This window comes from Zalophus californianus, chromosome 10 (assembly GCF_009762305.2).
Source record: "Zalophus californianus isolate mZalCal1 chromosome 10, mZalCal1.pri.v2, whole genome shotgun sequence".
Classification (NCBI taxonomy): Eukaryota; Metazoa; Chordata; class Mammalia; order Carnivora; family Otariidae; genus Zalophus; species Zalophus californianus.
In genome coordinates, this window is record NC_045604.1 from 69,832,762 (window position 1) to 69,847,162 (window position 14,401).

General features: G+C 66.2%; 2 protein-coding genes across 2 annotated transcripts; both read left to right on the forward strand.

Moving 5' to 3' along the window:
• Positions 1-4,050: 4,050 nt before the first annotated feature.
• On the forward strand, positions 4,051-9,404 carry PRR35 (proline rich 35). The gene is made up of 3 exons (XM_027614057.2): positions 4,051-4,166; positions 7,262-8,394; positions 8,642-9,404. The coding sequence occupies exons 2-3, from the start codon at positions 7,301-7,303 to the stop codon at positions 9,273-9,275; spliced, it is 1,728 nt and encodes a 575-aa protein (XP_027469858.2). The 5' UTR covers positions 4,051-4,166; positions 7,262-7,300; the 3' UTR covers positions 9,276-9,404.
• Positions 9,405-11,047: 1,643 nt separating this feature from the next.
• On the forward strand, positions 11,048-13,851 carry NHLRC4 (NHL repeat containing 4). Its single transcript, XM_027613689.2, has 2 exons — positions 11,048-11,082; positions 11,648-13,851. Exon 2 carries the CDS (start codon positions 12,255-12,257, stop codon positions 12,624-12,626), a length of 372 nt encoding a protein of 123 aa, XP_027469490.1. The 5' UTR covers positions 11,048-11,082; positions 11,648-12,254; the 3' UTR covers positions 12,627-13,851.
• The last annotated feature ends 550 nt before the right edge of the window (positions 13,852-14,401 follow it).

Sequence of the window (14,401 nt, forward strand, 5' to 3'; positions counted from 1 at the left end):
GGTGTTGCGAGCTGTGGGGAGACCTGGAGCCGGCTCCGCAGCCCCCACCTGCCCCGCCTGTTGGCTGGCCTGCCACTCAGGCAGGGAAAATCATGTGTGACAGGCCCAGGAAGGCCAGGCCCCGGGGGCCGCGGAGCAACGCACACGGCTTCTCTCCCAACATATGGCTGCTGTCGGCCCCAGGCGCTGCCCGGCCAACGCGGGCTTGCAAGCGGGTGGGGGTTCAGGCGGCCTGAGCCTCTCATCCCACCCGTCTGGCCACACTGCTCTCTGTGAGTCGAAAGGCCCCTGCCCCGGCTCGCATGCCTCCCATGACAGGGAGCTCACTCCTGCGGCACACAGCCCTTCCCTGTCCCTCCAGGGAGTGGCCTGAGGCACACAGAGAGTCACCCCACACCCCACACCCCACCCCAGGGTGGCCAAGGACCTAACATGTCCGGGGACAGAGCCGCGGGAGGGGCCACGGGGGCCTCCAGAACGGGTAGCCTGCAGCTGGTGGGGGAGGGCGCAGCAAAGCTCATGTGGGCAGAGAGTCATCATCCGCGGGCCCAGGAGAGCTGTGGCCGGAGGGCTTCTCCTGGGGTCCCCCGGTGCCAGGAGCTTCCCAGCTGGGCCTCCTCCCTCGGGGTGGGCCTGGTCCACCCCACGTCCCTGGGCCTGTTTGGATGGCCCCCTCACAGATTCCCTGAGAATTCCCCAGGCTCTGCATGTGCCCTACCCTCACTAACCTGCAGCGGGGACCCACAAACCTGTTCACATCCCTGCCCATCCCTGGTTCCACGGCTTCCTGCACAAGCCTGCCAGGAATCTCCCGTGACCCCACAGTGCTTGCGGGGTCAGCAGCCTCAGGCTGGCATCCAGGACCCTCAGGTGGGACCCTGCCTCCTTTGGCCCAAGCCCTGGGCCCAGCCCTCCGAGCCAGGAGTCCCTGAGGCCACCTCGAAGAGACAAGAAGGAAGAAGTACCCAGGATGATCCATGTTCTGGGTCCAGGGGTCTCCTGCACGGTGCTCACCTCTCCCAGAGGCTCCTAGACCCTGCCTGGGGCCTCAGCCCCTCCCGGTGTCTGCCCGGCCACTGTACCTGTCTTGGCGAGGGCTGTGTGTGGACTCTGAGGAGGTGAGACAGGCCTGCTGGGGGCCCTGCTCACTGCTCCCCGCCTTCCCCGGTTGCGCATCTATCCTGACCACGCCCCCCTGCACGCATATACCAGCATTAATGGAGTTGACAGGCGGACTGCCGTGGGCAAGCCAGGCAGAGGTTAATGGCCAAAATGAGGCTCTGGCTGGGGTCAGAGGGAGGGGCCAGGGATCCCCACTGCACCCTGCACCAGGACCAGCTGAGGAGGAGGCTCCCCAGAACCCCGCTGGTGCCAGAAGCTCCCAGAGACCGAGTCTCCTACCCGCCCCCGCCCGTGAGGAGAACAAGGCAGGAGTCCCAGAGCTCAGAGCCACACGGCTGACCAAGCCCCAAAGCCAAGGGGGGGGGGTCCCTGTCCTGCTTCAGGGGACAGGGGCCAATTCTCCAGGCCCAAGCTCCCCCCAACATGTATGGGGTGGGTCCCAGCAGGAGGGTTATGACCCATCCCCACCCCCACTCCTGAGTTGGAAGATGTGCCAGTGATGAGGGAGCAGATGGGCCTTGGGCAGAGGGCACAGGGCTGCAGGGGGCCAACATCGATGTCCCAGCCTTGCCTGGCTGCAGGTGCCGGGGACAGTCACCTGTGCCCCTGGGGGGCGGGCCTGGCTCACACTCCCATGCAAAGTCCATTGGGTTGCGGCCACCCAGCTGGGCTCTCGGGCCCACCCCTGCACAGACCCCTCCTGGAAGCCCAGAAGCACGCGCAGGTCACACCCCTAGGTGCTGAGTCCCTCTGGAGGTGCCGCCACTTCTCCTCTTCCTCAAACTTCTGGAAAAGCCCATGCATGGGGTGGCCTCCATGGCTGGTGCTGAGGCGCGTCCTCCCGGGGACTCTTCTTGCTTGTCCTGCCACCTGGAGTCCCGGCTTCCTCCCTCCTTCCGGGGGCTCACGTGGGCTTCACCGGCTGTCCTCTCGGCACTCCGAAAGGCAGGGTTCCCAGCAACGAGGGCTTTCTGGTCCATCACCTTCCTTCCCCTGAACAATGGCAACAGCCTCCGGCGAGTCCGTACCCTGTGCCGGCAGCTGTGGCCCCTCCCAGGCCCTCAGAGGGCTCAGCCGGAGGGGTGTGGGGAAGCAAGGAGACATCTCTGGGACCAAGAGGCCGAGGCCTGGGATCCAGGAGTCCCTGGACCCCACACCGTCTCCGGGTAGCCTGTGCCCTTGCCCCCTCTGGACCGGGCCCGTGATGAGGGGACCCAGGCCTGGCTCAGCACATCCAGGGGCCTGTGTGCAGAAGGAGCAGGCCTCCTGGCCTCTACTCTCCACAGGGCTGCTGGCGTGACGGCCGTTCAAGCTGTCTCCCGGCCTGGGGCCGCCTGCACGGTCAGCTGGTCAGCTGGGCCAGCCAGGCGGGCAGAGAGAAGGCTGGCGTGCTGTGCCACCCAGCCCCCAGCCCTAGCCTTTGCACTTGAGGAGAAGAAGCGAGTCCCCTCGGGTGGTGTCAAGGAAGGTGGCACTGTGCCAAGAAGGAGACACTCGCCCTCCAACTGGCATCTTCGCCCTGGGCACCCCCAGAACCCCAGGGTCCTGTTCCTTATGAATGCCTCTCACAGTTGAGCAGAGCCCCAGGAGACCCATGCCAACAACTGAGCCATGGGCCGGTCACCCTCCTGCACAGATGGGGAAACTGAGGCCAGGTTCACGGGGCCCAGGAGGTGCTGGACTCCGGATCCAGGGCTCTCCGCTCGCTGCCCGCCTTGAGGTGCAACACTCAGGGGCCCCTAGAGGATACTCCTTCCTTCCCCAAGGTACCCCTGCCCCCCAGATTTAGTGGAGAATACCCCGGAAGCCTGGAGCTGAGCCTGCGGCGGGGGGGGGGAGGGCGGGGTAAAAGAGATCCTCCACAGAGCTGGCCTGGAGCAGCACCCACCCCTCCCGCTGCAGACCCCATCCTGTGCCTGAAATGGTACCATCACACATCTCTGGGTTCAGATGCCTTCCCCCCAAACAAAGGCAAGACTCCCTGAGAGAGACAGAATCTGGCCCTGCCCCAGCATGTCTGTGTTCACGTCTGGAATAGAACTTGCCGGTCAGATGAATTTCTACTAGGACCTAGCTGAGAAGTGGGACCCCCTGACCATGAGGTTTTGGCAGCTCCGGGAGCAACATGGAATTTGGCATACTTTGGGAGGTGGGCTGGAAACAGGTCTGGCCCTGAGGACATTAGTGGCAGGGGTTTTATGGAGGGTCCTGGACACTCGGGTCTTTCCCTGCCCCTCCCCCCACCCCTACCCCCCCAGGTCCTCCCAGGGGAGATGCAGAGCCCTCCTGCAAACAGCAGAGATGCAGGGCCTGGGCACCTGTCAGGGCAGGGAGGTAGTGTTTCCAGAAAGGGGTAAGTGAGCCCATGGTGACCATCCTTTCCTGAGCCTGGACCCATCGGTGGGCAGGGCAGGGCAGGGCAGGGCTTCAGTGAGTGTAGGTCCCTTCAGCCTTCTGTTTGGAGAAGAGGAAATGGCCCTGGAGTCAAGGCTTGGCCGAGGAGAGCTGGCAAGGGGAGGAGATTTGCTGTCTGTGCCCTGGGCTCTGCCGGCGGGCTCCAGGCTCCAGCCCTCCTGGGGCTCTGTCTCTTGGCTGGTCTGGGTTCTTGCCCCATCGCAGGCTGGGCTGCAGCCGTCCCCAGGCTGGCTGTGTGCCCCACAGCTCCCCCTGTCCCAGGGCTCAGCCCCCAGGCCTTGGCTCAGGAGGGCGGCTGTCAGCGGCCAGAGCCCTGCCCTGACGGATGAGTGCTGACGGCGCCTCTCCCTGCGCCCTCAGCCGCTGACACCCCGTCACACCGCTGCGGGGACCCCGGGAGACCTGGCCGCCGCTGCGCACCCCCGCAGCAGCCTGCAGGCGACGGGGGTGGGGACGGTGCCAGGCGCCCCTCATTCGGCCGCACACCTGCGCCTCCACTCCCCGCGTCCACACCGCTACCCGCCCGTCCCTGCCGCTCGGGCGCTACCACCGGTCTCACCGGCCACCGTTCCACCCAGGAGGTGCCGGCGCTGCGGAGAGGGCTGAGCAAGCGGGTCCTGGCGCGCCAGGTGAGTGCGCGCGAGGGGGCGGCTGAGGGCGGGGAGCACCTGGGGTGCCCCCGGGGAGACCGCTCCCCGCGGTGGCGAGTCCCCTCCCCCCGTGAGCCCGGGTCGGAGGTCGCAGCGCCCCCGAGCCCCAGCGCGCCGTGGCGCACGCGCGGCGGTCCCGCCGCCAACTTCGGTGGGTGCGAGTCGGCGTCGGGGGGACGCGTGCGGTCGGCGGTGGAGGCTTCGGGACCAGCTGCCGAGTGAGTGACCGCAGACCGCGCGGGGGGCCGCTCCCAGCGCCGGGCCTCAGTTTCCCTTGCGGGAGTCCCTGTCGCTGCCCCGAGGGCCCGAGCCGGTCCCCCGGGGTCCGGGATCGCGGCTGGCACCCGGCGGCGCTGGGAAGGGAAGTTTCCGCCGCGTCCTCGGGGCCTCGAGCAGACTTCGCGGGGCGCCTCGGGCTCGGATCCCGCCGGCGCGCAGGTGGGGCGGGCGGGCGTCAGCGGCGGCGCGTCCAGTGAAGTTTGGGGGCCGCGCGGGGCCGGGGTGGACTCGAGGGGCACAGGGGCGACGAGACTCCAGGAGTGTCCAGGCGCAGGCGGGGCAGCCCCAGCCCCCATGTCCCCCACTTCTGCTCACAGGCCCCCCCCCCCCCCCCCCCCCCGCCCCGGGCGCAGCAGCCCTCTCCCTGTAGGAGGGCGAGCTCCCTCCGGGGGTGCGGTGCGCCGGGGAGGGGGCGGGAGTTGGGGTCTCGACCTCAGCCAAGGAGGAGCCTGGTCACCCCCTCTCTACCAAGCCCTGTGGGGTGCTGGCCAAGTCTTAGGTGGTCAGGGGGGATGGGAGGGCTCTAATCCCCCCGCTGGCGGCTCCAGGCACTGGGTGCCTTCTCTCCCACCCTGGAGTGGGGCCTTCTCCTGTCTGGACACCAGTTCTCTCCTGGACAGGGAAAGGTTGGCAGGCTCAGGTGTGTGGGTCAGTATACAGGGGGTGCAGGCTGCCCTAGGAGCGCACACCCAGTCACGCGTGGGGACATGTGTGCAAATGAATGTGCTTTGGGGTGTCTGTGGGTGCATGCTGGTGTCCAGGAGCGTCCTCTGCTTGTGCACAAGCATGCTGGGTGGGTGCCAGGCGTCCTCTGGGTCCCCGTGGGGTCAGTAGCTGCCAAGATGGCGCCTGAACAGTCCCCCCCCACACACACGCAGGTGACTGATAGGAAGAGGGAGCACGGGAGGAGCTTGCCTCCTCCTGACTCCAGGGGCCTGACTGGGAGGTGGGATGGGCGGTGGCACCAGGTGGCACAGCTGTGTGGCTCCCAGGGCCGGGTGATCGATGGCCCCAGTGCAGCCGCCTCTGTCTCCCAAGCACACAGGCCCATTTGTCATCTGCATCTTGGGGAGGGCTCAGGAGACAGGGATGGGGCCCACCTCTGCCCCCACCACCAAGTCCAAGAGGGTCTGCAGCCCCTCGGGGAGCCCCAGGCTCTTTCCTGAGCCCAACACCCTCCTCCCAAACCCCACCCTCTTCTCTGAGCCCCATCCCCTCCAAGACATGGACACCCGCAAACCAGTCAGTCCTCATCTGCTTTCTCCACCCCGCCACCCGGTGCCCTGGTGGTTGCCATGCTGATTCCCCTTTGAAGGGCCCCTTCAGATGGGCAGCTCTCTCCACCCCTCTGGGGGTGCCCACCCAGGGTTTGGGGGCGGCAGAGCCTGAAGGCCAGCAGGAAGGACAGCCTGTGCCCCATGGCTGCACTGCACCCCAGCCCTGCCCTGTTTGACCCGCCGACCAGCCCTGAGTCCTGGGGAACAGGGCGAGTGTCTGCGTGTCTGTATCCCTAAGAGTGTCGGTTACCATGTATGTCCTCAGGTGTGTGTGCACATTCCCTTGAATGTGTCCAGGTGCCTACTCGCCACCGCGGCTGGGCTGTGAGTCCTTTCGTGTGCACCACCACTGTGTCCACTCTGAGTGATGTGTGTGTGTGTGTGTGTGTGTGTGTGTGTGTGTGTGTGTGTGTGCCTGGGCCCCATGCATTCTGGTGGCTGACTCTACTGAGTCGGCCCAGCCATGCAGAGGCTGTCCCTCTAGGCGCTGGGTAAGGGCTCATCTGGAGCCTTGTAACGCTTGTGTGCACACACCCGAAGCCGGTGTGCACACACTCAACGTGTGCCCCACGCAGGCTCACTGGGGCGGTGGATGGCCCAGGTGGTGGCCCAGATGGAGAGTGGAGCGGCTTCCGAGCGAGTGTGTGGGGTGTGGGGGGAGGAGGGTCTTGGCTGAGCTTGGCCGCTGCAGGCTCGGCCGCTGACCTGCCTGAAGCCACCCAGATGGATGAGGCTGAGCAGGTGGCTGTGCCGTGGGGCCATGCTGGGACGTCCACGCCCCCCCGCCTGGCCTGGCCCCACACGAGGCTGACCCCCTCAGAGACCTCCCATGCCCACCCGGCACCCGGCTGGAGCAGAGACACACGTGCGTGCACACACACACGCGCACACGGTGTTCGTGAGACTCAGAGCTGGTCTCTCAGTGCGGCAGCTTTCATCCTGGCTCCTCAGCACAGAGGAGGGCTCTGGTGGGTGGGAGGGGAGCGGGACGAGGAAGGGCTGGTGTCCCCAGGAGCCATACCTGGCTTGGAGTCGCTCAGCAAATGGCCATCGGGCAGACAGAGACTCAGGCGGGCATGAGTGGGATCAGCCCAGAAATGGGCTGGCTGGGGGCTGGCGGGCCTGGGGTGGGGGGGTGAACATGATAAAATATAGGATGCCTAGTTAACATTACATTTCAGAGAAACAACAAGCTTTTTTTAGCATACATTCCAAACATTAGCTAGAACATACCTCTGCTACGGAAGTATTCGCTGTTTACCCAAGTCAGACTGAACGGATGGTGTCTTTTATTTTGATCTGCCGTCTGGGGCGACCCTAGCCGAGTGCATGGAGCTGAAGGAGGAGGTGGGGGGAGGCCAAGGGGCCGCACACACAAGGGCGGTGGGGGGCAGGCTGCAGGATGGAGGTGGGTGCCTGTGCCCCCAGCTCTTGTCCTCACAGCCTTGGGAGCTGTGGGCAGAAGGCAGTGGGGAGCCGGGCAGGGGGTGGGCACTGACCAAGGCCCCCTGTGCGCAGGTGGCCATGGGGCCCGGGCCGGCCCACTAGCAGGCCGCCATGTCCCGCGAGGGGGGCTCCTGCCGCCTGGGCGCCGGGGCGCGGGCGCGGGCTCGGAAGCCCAAGAAGCCGCACTACATCCCGCGGCCGTGGGGCAAGCCTTACAACTACAAGTGCTTCCAGTGCCCGTTCACCTGCCTAGAGAAGTCACACCTGTACAACCACATGAAGTACAGCCTCTGCAAGGACTCCCTCTCCCTGCTGCTCGACTCCCCGGACTGGGCCTGCCGCCGCGCCCCCGCCGCACCCCGGCCCCGCGCGCCCAGCCCGGACCACCCCCCGGGCCCCCCAGACCCCGGCAGCCAGCCCCGAGGACCACAGCTCCCCGTTGCTCCTGCCACGCCCGACCCCGCCTCCCATGTCCTGTCGCTGCGCCGCCACATTGGAGGTCCGAAGCTGGGGGCTGACGGGTCCCCCGGGGTGCCATCCCCCGTGGCCCGGGAGGCTGCCCAGAAGGATGTGGGCCTTGGGGGGCTCCTGGCCGAGGCGTGGAAGCCAGGGCTGGGCGGGAGCCGGAGGGGCATAGCCGTGGTGGATGCAGCTGCAGCGGGCCCTGAGAGCGGGGGGGTCCCCTGCTACCCCCCGCCCACCCCCAGCGAGCTCCCTGAGGCCCAGAGCCTCCATCTGTCCCTGCTAGGTGTCGACTGCCCTCTGAGCCCCAGTCTCTTCTCCTACCTGGGGCCCTCCCTGGCCGCCACAGCCCACATGCCCTTTCTGGCCTCGGCCAGCCCCCTGTTGCCCCCGGCCTCTGCTTTCCCGTCCCCACAGACCCCTGAACGCCCTGCCCTGGTCCCCCGCTTGTACTATCCCCTGCTCCTGGAGCATACACTGGGGCTGCCGGCAGGCAAGGCTGTCCCTGCCAAGCCCCTAGCCCCCCCGAAGGGGCCCCCTGGGACTCTGGCCCCAGGGCCGCTGAAGGTGCCAGTACCTGGGCTGGGCAGGCCCTGGCCCCGTGGAGCTCCCAGGGACTCAGGGCAAGAGGGGGAGTTGGAGCGGTCTGCCCAGAGTGACCCCAAGAGGAAGCTGCCCCTGGGAAGCAGGTTGGAGCCCCTGAAGGCCCCCTCCAGCACGGTGAAGTTCAGTGCCCAGAGCAGGTAGGTGTCAGGGGCCCCTGGCCACGGGGGTGGGGAGGGGTGGGAGGCGAGCTGGCCAGGGTGGCTGGGCCCCATTCTTCAGGCCACAGAGGAGAAACCAAGGCCAGAGAGCCAGACTCTCTATCCTTCGGGGATCCCAAGGCCCTCAGCCAGGCTGCAAAGGGGTCGCCAGGGGGTGTGGGGCAGGGACTGGGGGCTCTGGGGGGGGGTGGGCAGTGCAGCCTCTTGACCGGCTTCTACCCCCTAGCCTTCGGACTGGCCCCTCCGTGATGCTCTGGCCTGAGGACAAGGAGCCGGGCAACCCCAAGACCCCGGGCCCTGCAGCCCCCCTGCCCCAGCAGCCCCTGGGCCTGATGCCAGGTGGCCCCGGGCACGTGGGTGAGGACCTGACTCGGGCCCTTGGTGACTACGCCAGGGTAGAGCAGCGCCTGGGGCAGTTGGTGCCTGCCGGGGGCCTGGCCCCTCGGCCTCTGCGGGAGCAGCTTGGCAAGATCCGCCAGGAGCTGCTCACCATCCACCAGACGCTAGAGCGGGCTGTTCGGCCACTGGATGCACCCCTCGACCTCTCTGTGAAGCGGGCGCCCACCAAGGGGCCCAAGGGGCCAGTGGGGACCTGGGGGCAGCTGGAGCTGGGCCCCACGCTAGCCCGGGGGACCCCGGAGCCACCTAGCCTACTGGGCCCCACAACAGCTGAGCCTTTCTCTAGCCACACCACCAAATGCGAGGCTGACTCCAGTGTCCCACCCCCGGGCCTGCCCCTTCAGGCCCCAGAGGACCCTCTCATTCCTGGCAGCAGCTGGGGTGCCCGTGGCGGGCCTGGGGGCTCCTGGCCCCCTGAGGCTGTTCCTAGCCTCCAGAGCCCCCCGGGCGCCAAGGTCTGACCACAGCATCTGCTGCCTCCTCTGTTCTTAACAGACAGGGCCCTTCAACCCCGTGTCCACTGCCCAGCCCCCCACCTGCCCCAGCCCCGGGGTGTGGCCTAGAGCCTGCCCAGCATGCCCATGGACTGACCTCACCTGCCACGGCTGTGGCCTATCTCTGGGGCCACAAGGGACAGCAGAGAGTCATAGTTCCTTACTGATCACAGTTGTGAACGTTTAAATAGAAACCATCTTCACATACCCTGTCTGGGCCTCCTTCTTGCCCCAGCGTCACCACTGGGACACTCTCCACCAAGGAAATGTCCCTGGCCTCTGCATCTGAGTGGCCAGTGTCCCAGGCCACCCTGCTAGGCATCCACCTTCAGACCCGGACCTGCCTCCTGTGGACTGCCCCCCGCCCAGGGGAGGGAATAGAACGGGGGGCTTTCCATCAAGGGGGGTAGAACCAGGAGAGGTGGGGAGGCAGGTGTGGGTGGGAGCTAGTCCCCGTGTTCCAGCACACTGCTGGTGGACAGGGACCCCTGGGCCTGCCTCCAGCCCCCGTGTCTGGCCAGGGCAGCCCTGATGTCAGATTCTCGCTGGAGGCTGCTCCCGCTATGGTTAAGCGGTGCCCCCACATTCTGTGGCCCAGGGCTGTTTGTCCGGCGTAGCCTCCACTGGCTCCCAGCCAGCCCCTGCAGCCACGATAGGCATCGGGTGGCCTTCACAGCTCACTGCCTCCCTCCCTGCACGGCCACACTCGGCCCTTCCCATAGGCGGGGGGCAGGGGGCAGGCAGGGAGGGGTGCCCGCGGGACCCTTGGACCCAGCTAATGGCTTCTCTCCCCGGGAGCTGGCCATACCTCTGTACCCACCCAGGAATGGCCCCAGGGAGGGCAGTTCCGGCCTGTGCCTGGCTCCCCGAGCTGGACCAGCCGGGCTGGGGCCAGTCGGAGCAGGACCTACAGCTGCCCCATTAACTGTGCTCGGCAGCAGATAGCATCGGCCATCCGCCCCACCATGGGGCATTAAGAGGCCAAGTCCAGAGCTGGGGTGTGGGCCAACCAGGTGGGAAGCACTATGGGTCACAGACAGGCGCTGACCCCTCCCTTCCAGGGGCTTCCTGGAGAGTCCCCAGGTCCTGCGTCCGAGGGAGACCCGCTCCTCCTTGGCCCTCTCTTGGCACCCCCATGTGTCTACTGCACCCAGATTTCTTATCACCACCAGGCAGACGTGAGCTTAGGGGGCATCAACCCAGTTTCACAGGTGTAGAAACAGGACCCAACCCTGCCAGTTCTGAGGGGTAGGATAAACCCCTTGGAGATTCCCCACCCCAGACTCTGGTGAGTGATGCAGCCTACACGTAAGGGGTGCAACCCCTTCCCCAAGGGCCTGACCCTGCGGTCCTACTGGAGGAGTGTGGGTGAGGTGGACTCACACGGATGTTAGTTCAGTGCCTCCTGAATTCATGAATTGCATTATGGCAGGTTTTGGAGGGGTGTGGGCGCCTCCCTGGAGAGGGGTGGGCTGAGCTGACCATGAGTGGCATCCGGATATGCAGGGGCAGTGGGAAGAATGTCCCAGAGGCCAGTGCAAAGGACCCGAGGCAGGAATGTGGCAGCACTGGGGTGCCCCTAGGGGGTTTAGCAGCTGAGTGATGACGCCACACAGCTTCCCTGGGCTACTGCTCAAACGTGTTCTTGGCCCGCATCCCACCTGCCCCTCCCACTTGCCCGTGCCCGCTGCGTCAAGGTGGCCCCTCCCTCAGGCTGGTTTCTAACAACAGAGGCTGTTGCTGCCGGAGCAAGGCCCCGGGAGGCTAGCCCCAGGTAGGAGACGCCCCCCACAACCTCTCTGCTCAGAGAGCCCCTCTCCCTAACCCTTCAGAGGTTGGAAGTTTCCAGGGGCTTTGTGGGGGCAATGGGCAGAGCCTTGGGCTGCCCCCCAGGAAGGGTCACTTTCCTTGCCTGAAGGAAGGAAGGGTTCCCTGGGCAGATGAGTTTGAGAAATACCGCCCATCTGTCACCATCCCCCTCTACCCCCTGCCCCCCCCCACACACACACACCTCGGGACCTCCCAATGCCTGGGAGCTCATGCAGGCCTCAGAGAAAAACCCGTAGCCACCTTCACAGGTCCCATGTTCCCCAGACTTGTGTTCCAGGGGCCACATGAGGAAAAATGGGACCTAGACACATGGCTGGTTGCTGGGCTTGCAGACCAGGCCAGCACTCAGGACCTGGTGACACTAGGCTTAAAGCCAGCCGCTCCCTGCCCCCACACGGTGCCTCAGTTTCCTCCTGTATAAAACAGGAGAACGCCAGCACCCCCGGGAGGGAGCAGGGGGAGAAGGGTCACCACTGCTTGGCCCCTAGTGGGCATTATTTCTCTTGCAGCGCGGCACTGGGCCCAGCTGCAGGACCTCGGCTCAGAGGAGCTGAGACTGTGATCCCTAGCCACCCACCTGTCTGTCCTCTGGCCTCCTGGGCCTTCCCGACCCACTGGCAGGCCGCCCCCCAGGGCCTGCTCTGCGAGCTGGACCCACCCGGAGACCCCGCTCACTCCTGCCGGCCCCGGCTGCTTGGGCGGATCCCAGTGCCCGTGGGGGCTGCAGGAGGACCCCGGGGTCTGCACTGCTCCCGGGATGGCCTGCTTTTCCTGACGGCTGGGGCTGCACCCTGCGTCCATGTGCTGGACCTCGAGGGACGATCCATCTGCCATCTGCCCTGCCACCGGCCAGGGGCTGGAGCCTTCGTGCCAGAGGATGTGGCTGTGACAGCTGCTGGGCTCGTGGTGGTCAGCGACCTTGTCCGTGGGGCTGTGTACGCGCTTCGGCACACTGCCCGAGACCCCCAAGGCCGCTGGGTCACGGTGGGCACCTTCCTGGCCCCCCGGGGGCTGGCTGTGGATGCCACCGGCCACCTCCTGGTGACGGATTATGTGCCTGGGGCCGTGCACAGCTTCGCGCTGAGCCCTGCCCTGGAGCCACAGGCCCGAGCCTCCATGCTGGGTCTGGAGGGCCCCTGCTGGGTGGGCCCGGGCCCCGACGGCGGCCTCACCGTGAGTGAGGAGTTTGGGGATGTGCGGCTGTTCGGCAGTGCCCGCCAGCCCCTGGGCTCCCTGGGGGGCCTGACGGGGCACACCTTTGGCAACCCGGCGGGCATATGCACTGACGTGGAAGGCAGCGTGATTGTGGCGGATGAGCAGCAGGGCCACGTGACCCTGTTTCCTCGGGTCGGCGCGCCCATCTGCCTGGTGTCCGAGGGGCTGAGGAGGCCCTTGGGAGTGGCCTGTGCGCCTCAGGGCCAGCTCGTGGTGGCAGATGCGGGTGACGGCGACATCAAGTTGTACCAGTACCGCTCGCAGTGGGCCTGACCCGAGGGCTCAGATGGGAGCAGCCCCTCACGGGGTGTGGGTGAGCCCCCAGGGCCCCAGCCCACTACGGGAGGAACACTGGAGGTTGGTGGGGCCTCCAGGACTGCTGGCCACGCCTCCCCGACCTTGTGTGTTTGCAGGGCTCCCGCTGGGCCAGGTCCTGGGTTGCCTCCTACCTTCCTCTTGGAGATGATTCAGACTTCGTTCGCTGCCATAAACCAGCCACCTCCCAGCCTCCAAAGTTGGGCCCTCTGCACACCCCAGTTTAGGCTGCCCGAGCACTCATGGCCCCCATTTCCACTCAGGCCCTGGCCCTGCTGGGTCAGGGCCCAGGAGGCCTGAGCTTTGGGCCCAGCCCCTGAAGCCTGCAGACCTTGTGCTGGGCAGCTACCAGTGTTCACCCAGGCAGGCTCTTGGGCCAGGTGCCCCAGCCCCAGGCTCCTAATCAGACAGAAGCAGGCAAGGAGGGTGCGGCTGGGCTGGGCAGGGCAGGGGTGCAGCCCTTCACTGTCCCCATCTTCAGACGCACCCCAGGTGCCGAACCTCCTGCTGCTTCTCTGGGCCTGAGGTAAGGCAACGCAAAACAGGGGCCGCCCCAGAGGCACCCTGGGGTGGCACATGGCTGGGAGGGGAGCCTCCATACTCCTGGTCCACTTCTCCCGTGTGAGATCGTCCCTCAGGCTGAACCTGCATTTTCTCCTCGGCAAACCAGGAGCAAAGGGCTCCAAGCTCATGGGTGATGCATGCTGGGAAGGTTCCAGGCGGTGGACCAGCCAGGAGAGCCTTCCTATGAGGAAGGACTCCTGTTACCGAAGAACCATGGGCAAATGAGGCCCAAAAGAGGTGGAGGTGTGAGGGTAGGACTCTGCATTTGGGGCCTAGCCAGGCCCCTAGTTCCAGAGAGGGGTCTCAGTGGGAAGGGGACAGCGCCTGATCACCAGGACATTGCCTCTGACAAGGTCCCCTTCATATGTACCAGCCCGTGTGGGGGGGGGGCGGGATTTCAGTGGTCAGTGTAAGGAAGCATGACCACTACGTGCTCAATAAATTCTACTTGTTGCTACTGGTGTCAGGGATATTGCTCCCCGGAGCAGGAGGGGCTAGGGACCCCTCTGATGACCAAACCAGAGGGCTGCCGCCTCTGGGCTGGCCCACTGGGGCCCAGCTTTCCTAGTCCACTGGGCCCTAAGGGGCCCTCTGGGCGCCCCTTGGCAGAGACCGTTGTTGGAGGGGGCCGGTCTGGAGCTGGGAAGGCAGCTCCTTCCGGAACGCCACACAGGGCTTGGGGGTTCTTTCACCAGTGGAAGGTGAGGTTGGGGACCCTCAAAAGCCAGGTCCACCGGGTCCCTCAGATGAGGAAATGGGGGGTGGGGGAGGTTTGGCAGCTGTGAGAAGATGGGGGACTGGAAGGCAGGGGTGTTGGGGACACTGCAGGTGTGCTGGAGGGGGTACAAGGACGCTGGGGGGGGCAAGGACCCTGGGGGTGAGGAACAAGGACACTGTTGGGGAATAAGGACGCTGGGGGGGGGGCAAGGACACTGCTGGTGGGGAGGACACTGGGGTGGGGGAGAAGGACACTGGGGGGCAAGGACACTGAGGGTGGGGGACAAGGACGCTGCTGGGGGACAAGGCCGCTGCGCACGCCGGCCGCAGACTCCGGAGACTGGAACGTTGCCGGCCGCAGACTCCGGGGACTGGAACGTTGCCGGCCGCAGACTCCGGGGACTGGAACGTTGCCGGCCGCAGACTCCGGGGACTGGAACGTTGCCGGCCGC

Bases quoted from the DNA above. Each gene is read 5' to 3' on its own strand.
- PRR35 (XM_027614057.2), top strand. From the start codon at position 7,301: ATGTCCCGCGAGGGGGGCTCCTGCCGCCTGGGCGCCGGGGCGCGGGCG. The intron at 8,395-8,641 runs GTAGGTGTCAGG...TCTACCCCCTAG, and splicing joins AAGTTCAGTGCCCAGAGCAG to CCTTCGGACTGGCCCCTCCG.
- NHLRC4 (XM_027613689.2), top strand. From the start codon at position 12,255: ATGCTGGGTCTGGAGGGCCCCTGCTGGGTGGGCCCGGGCCCCGACGGC.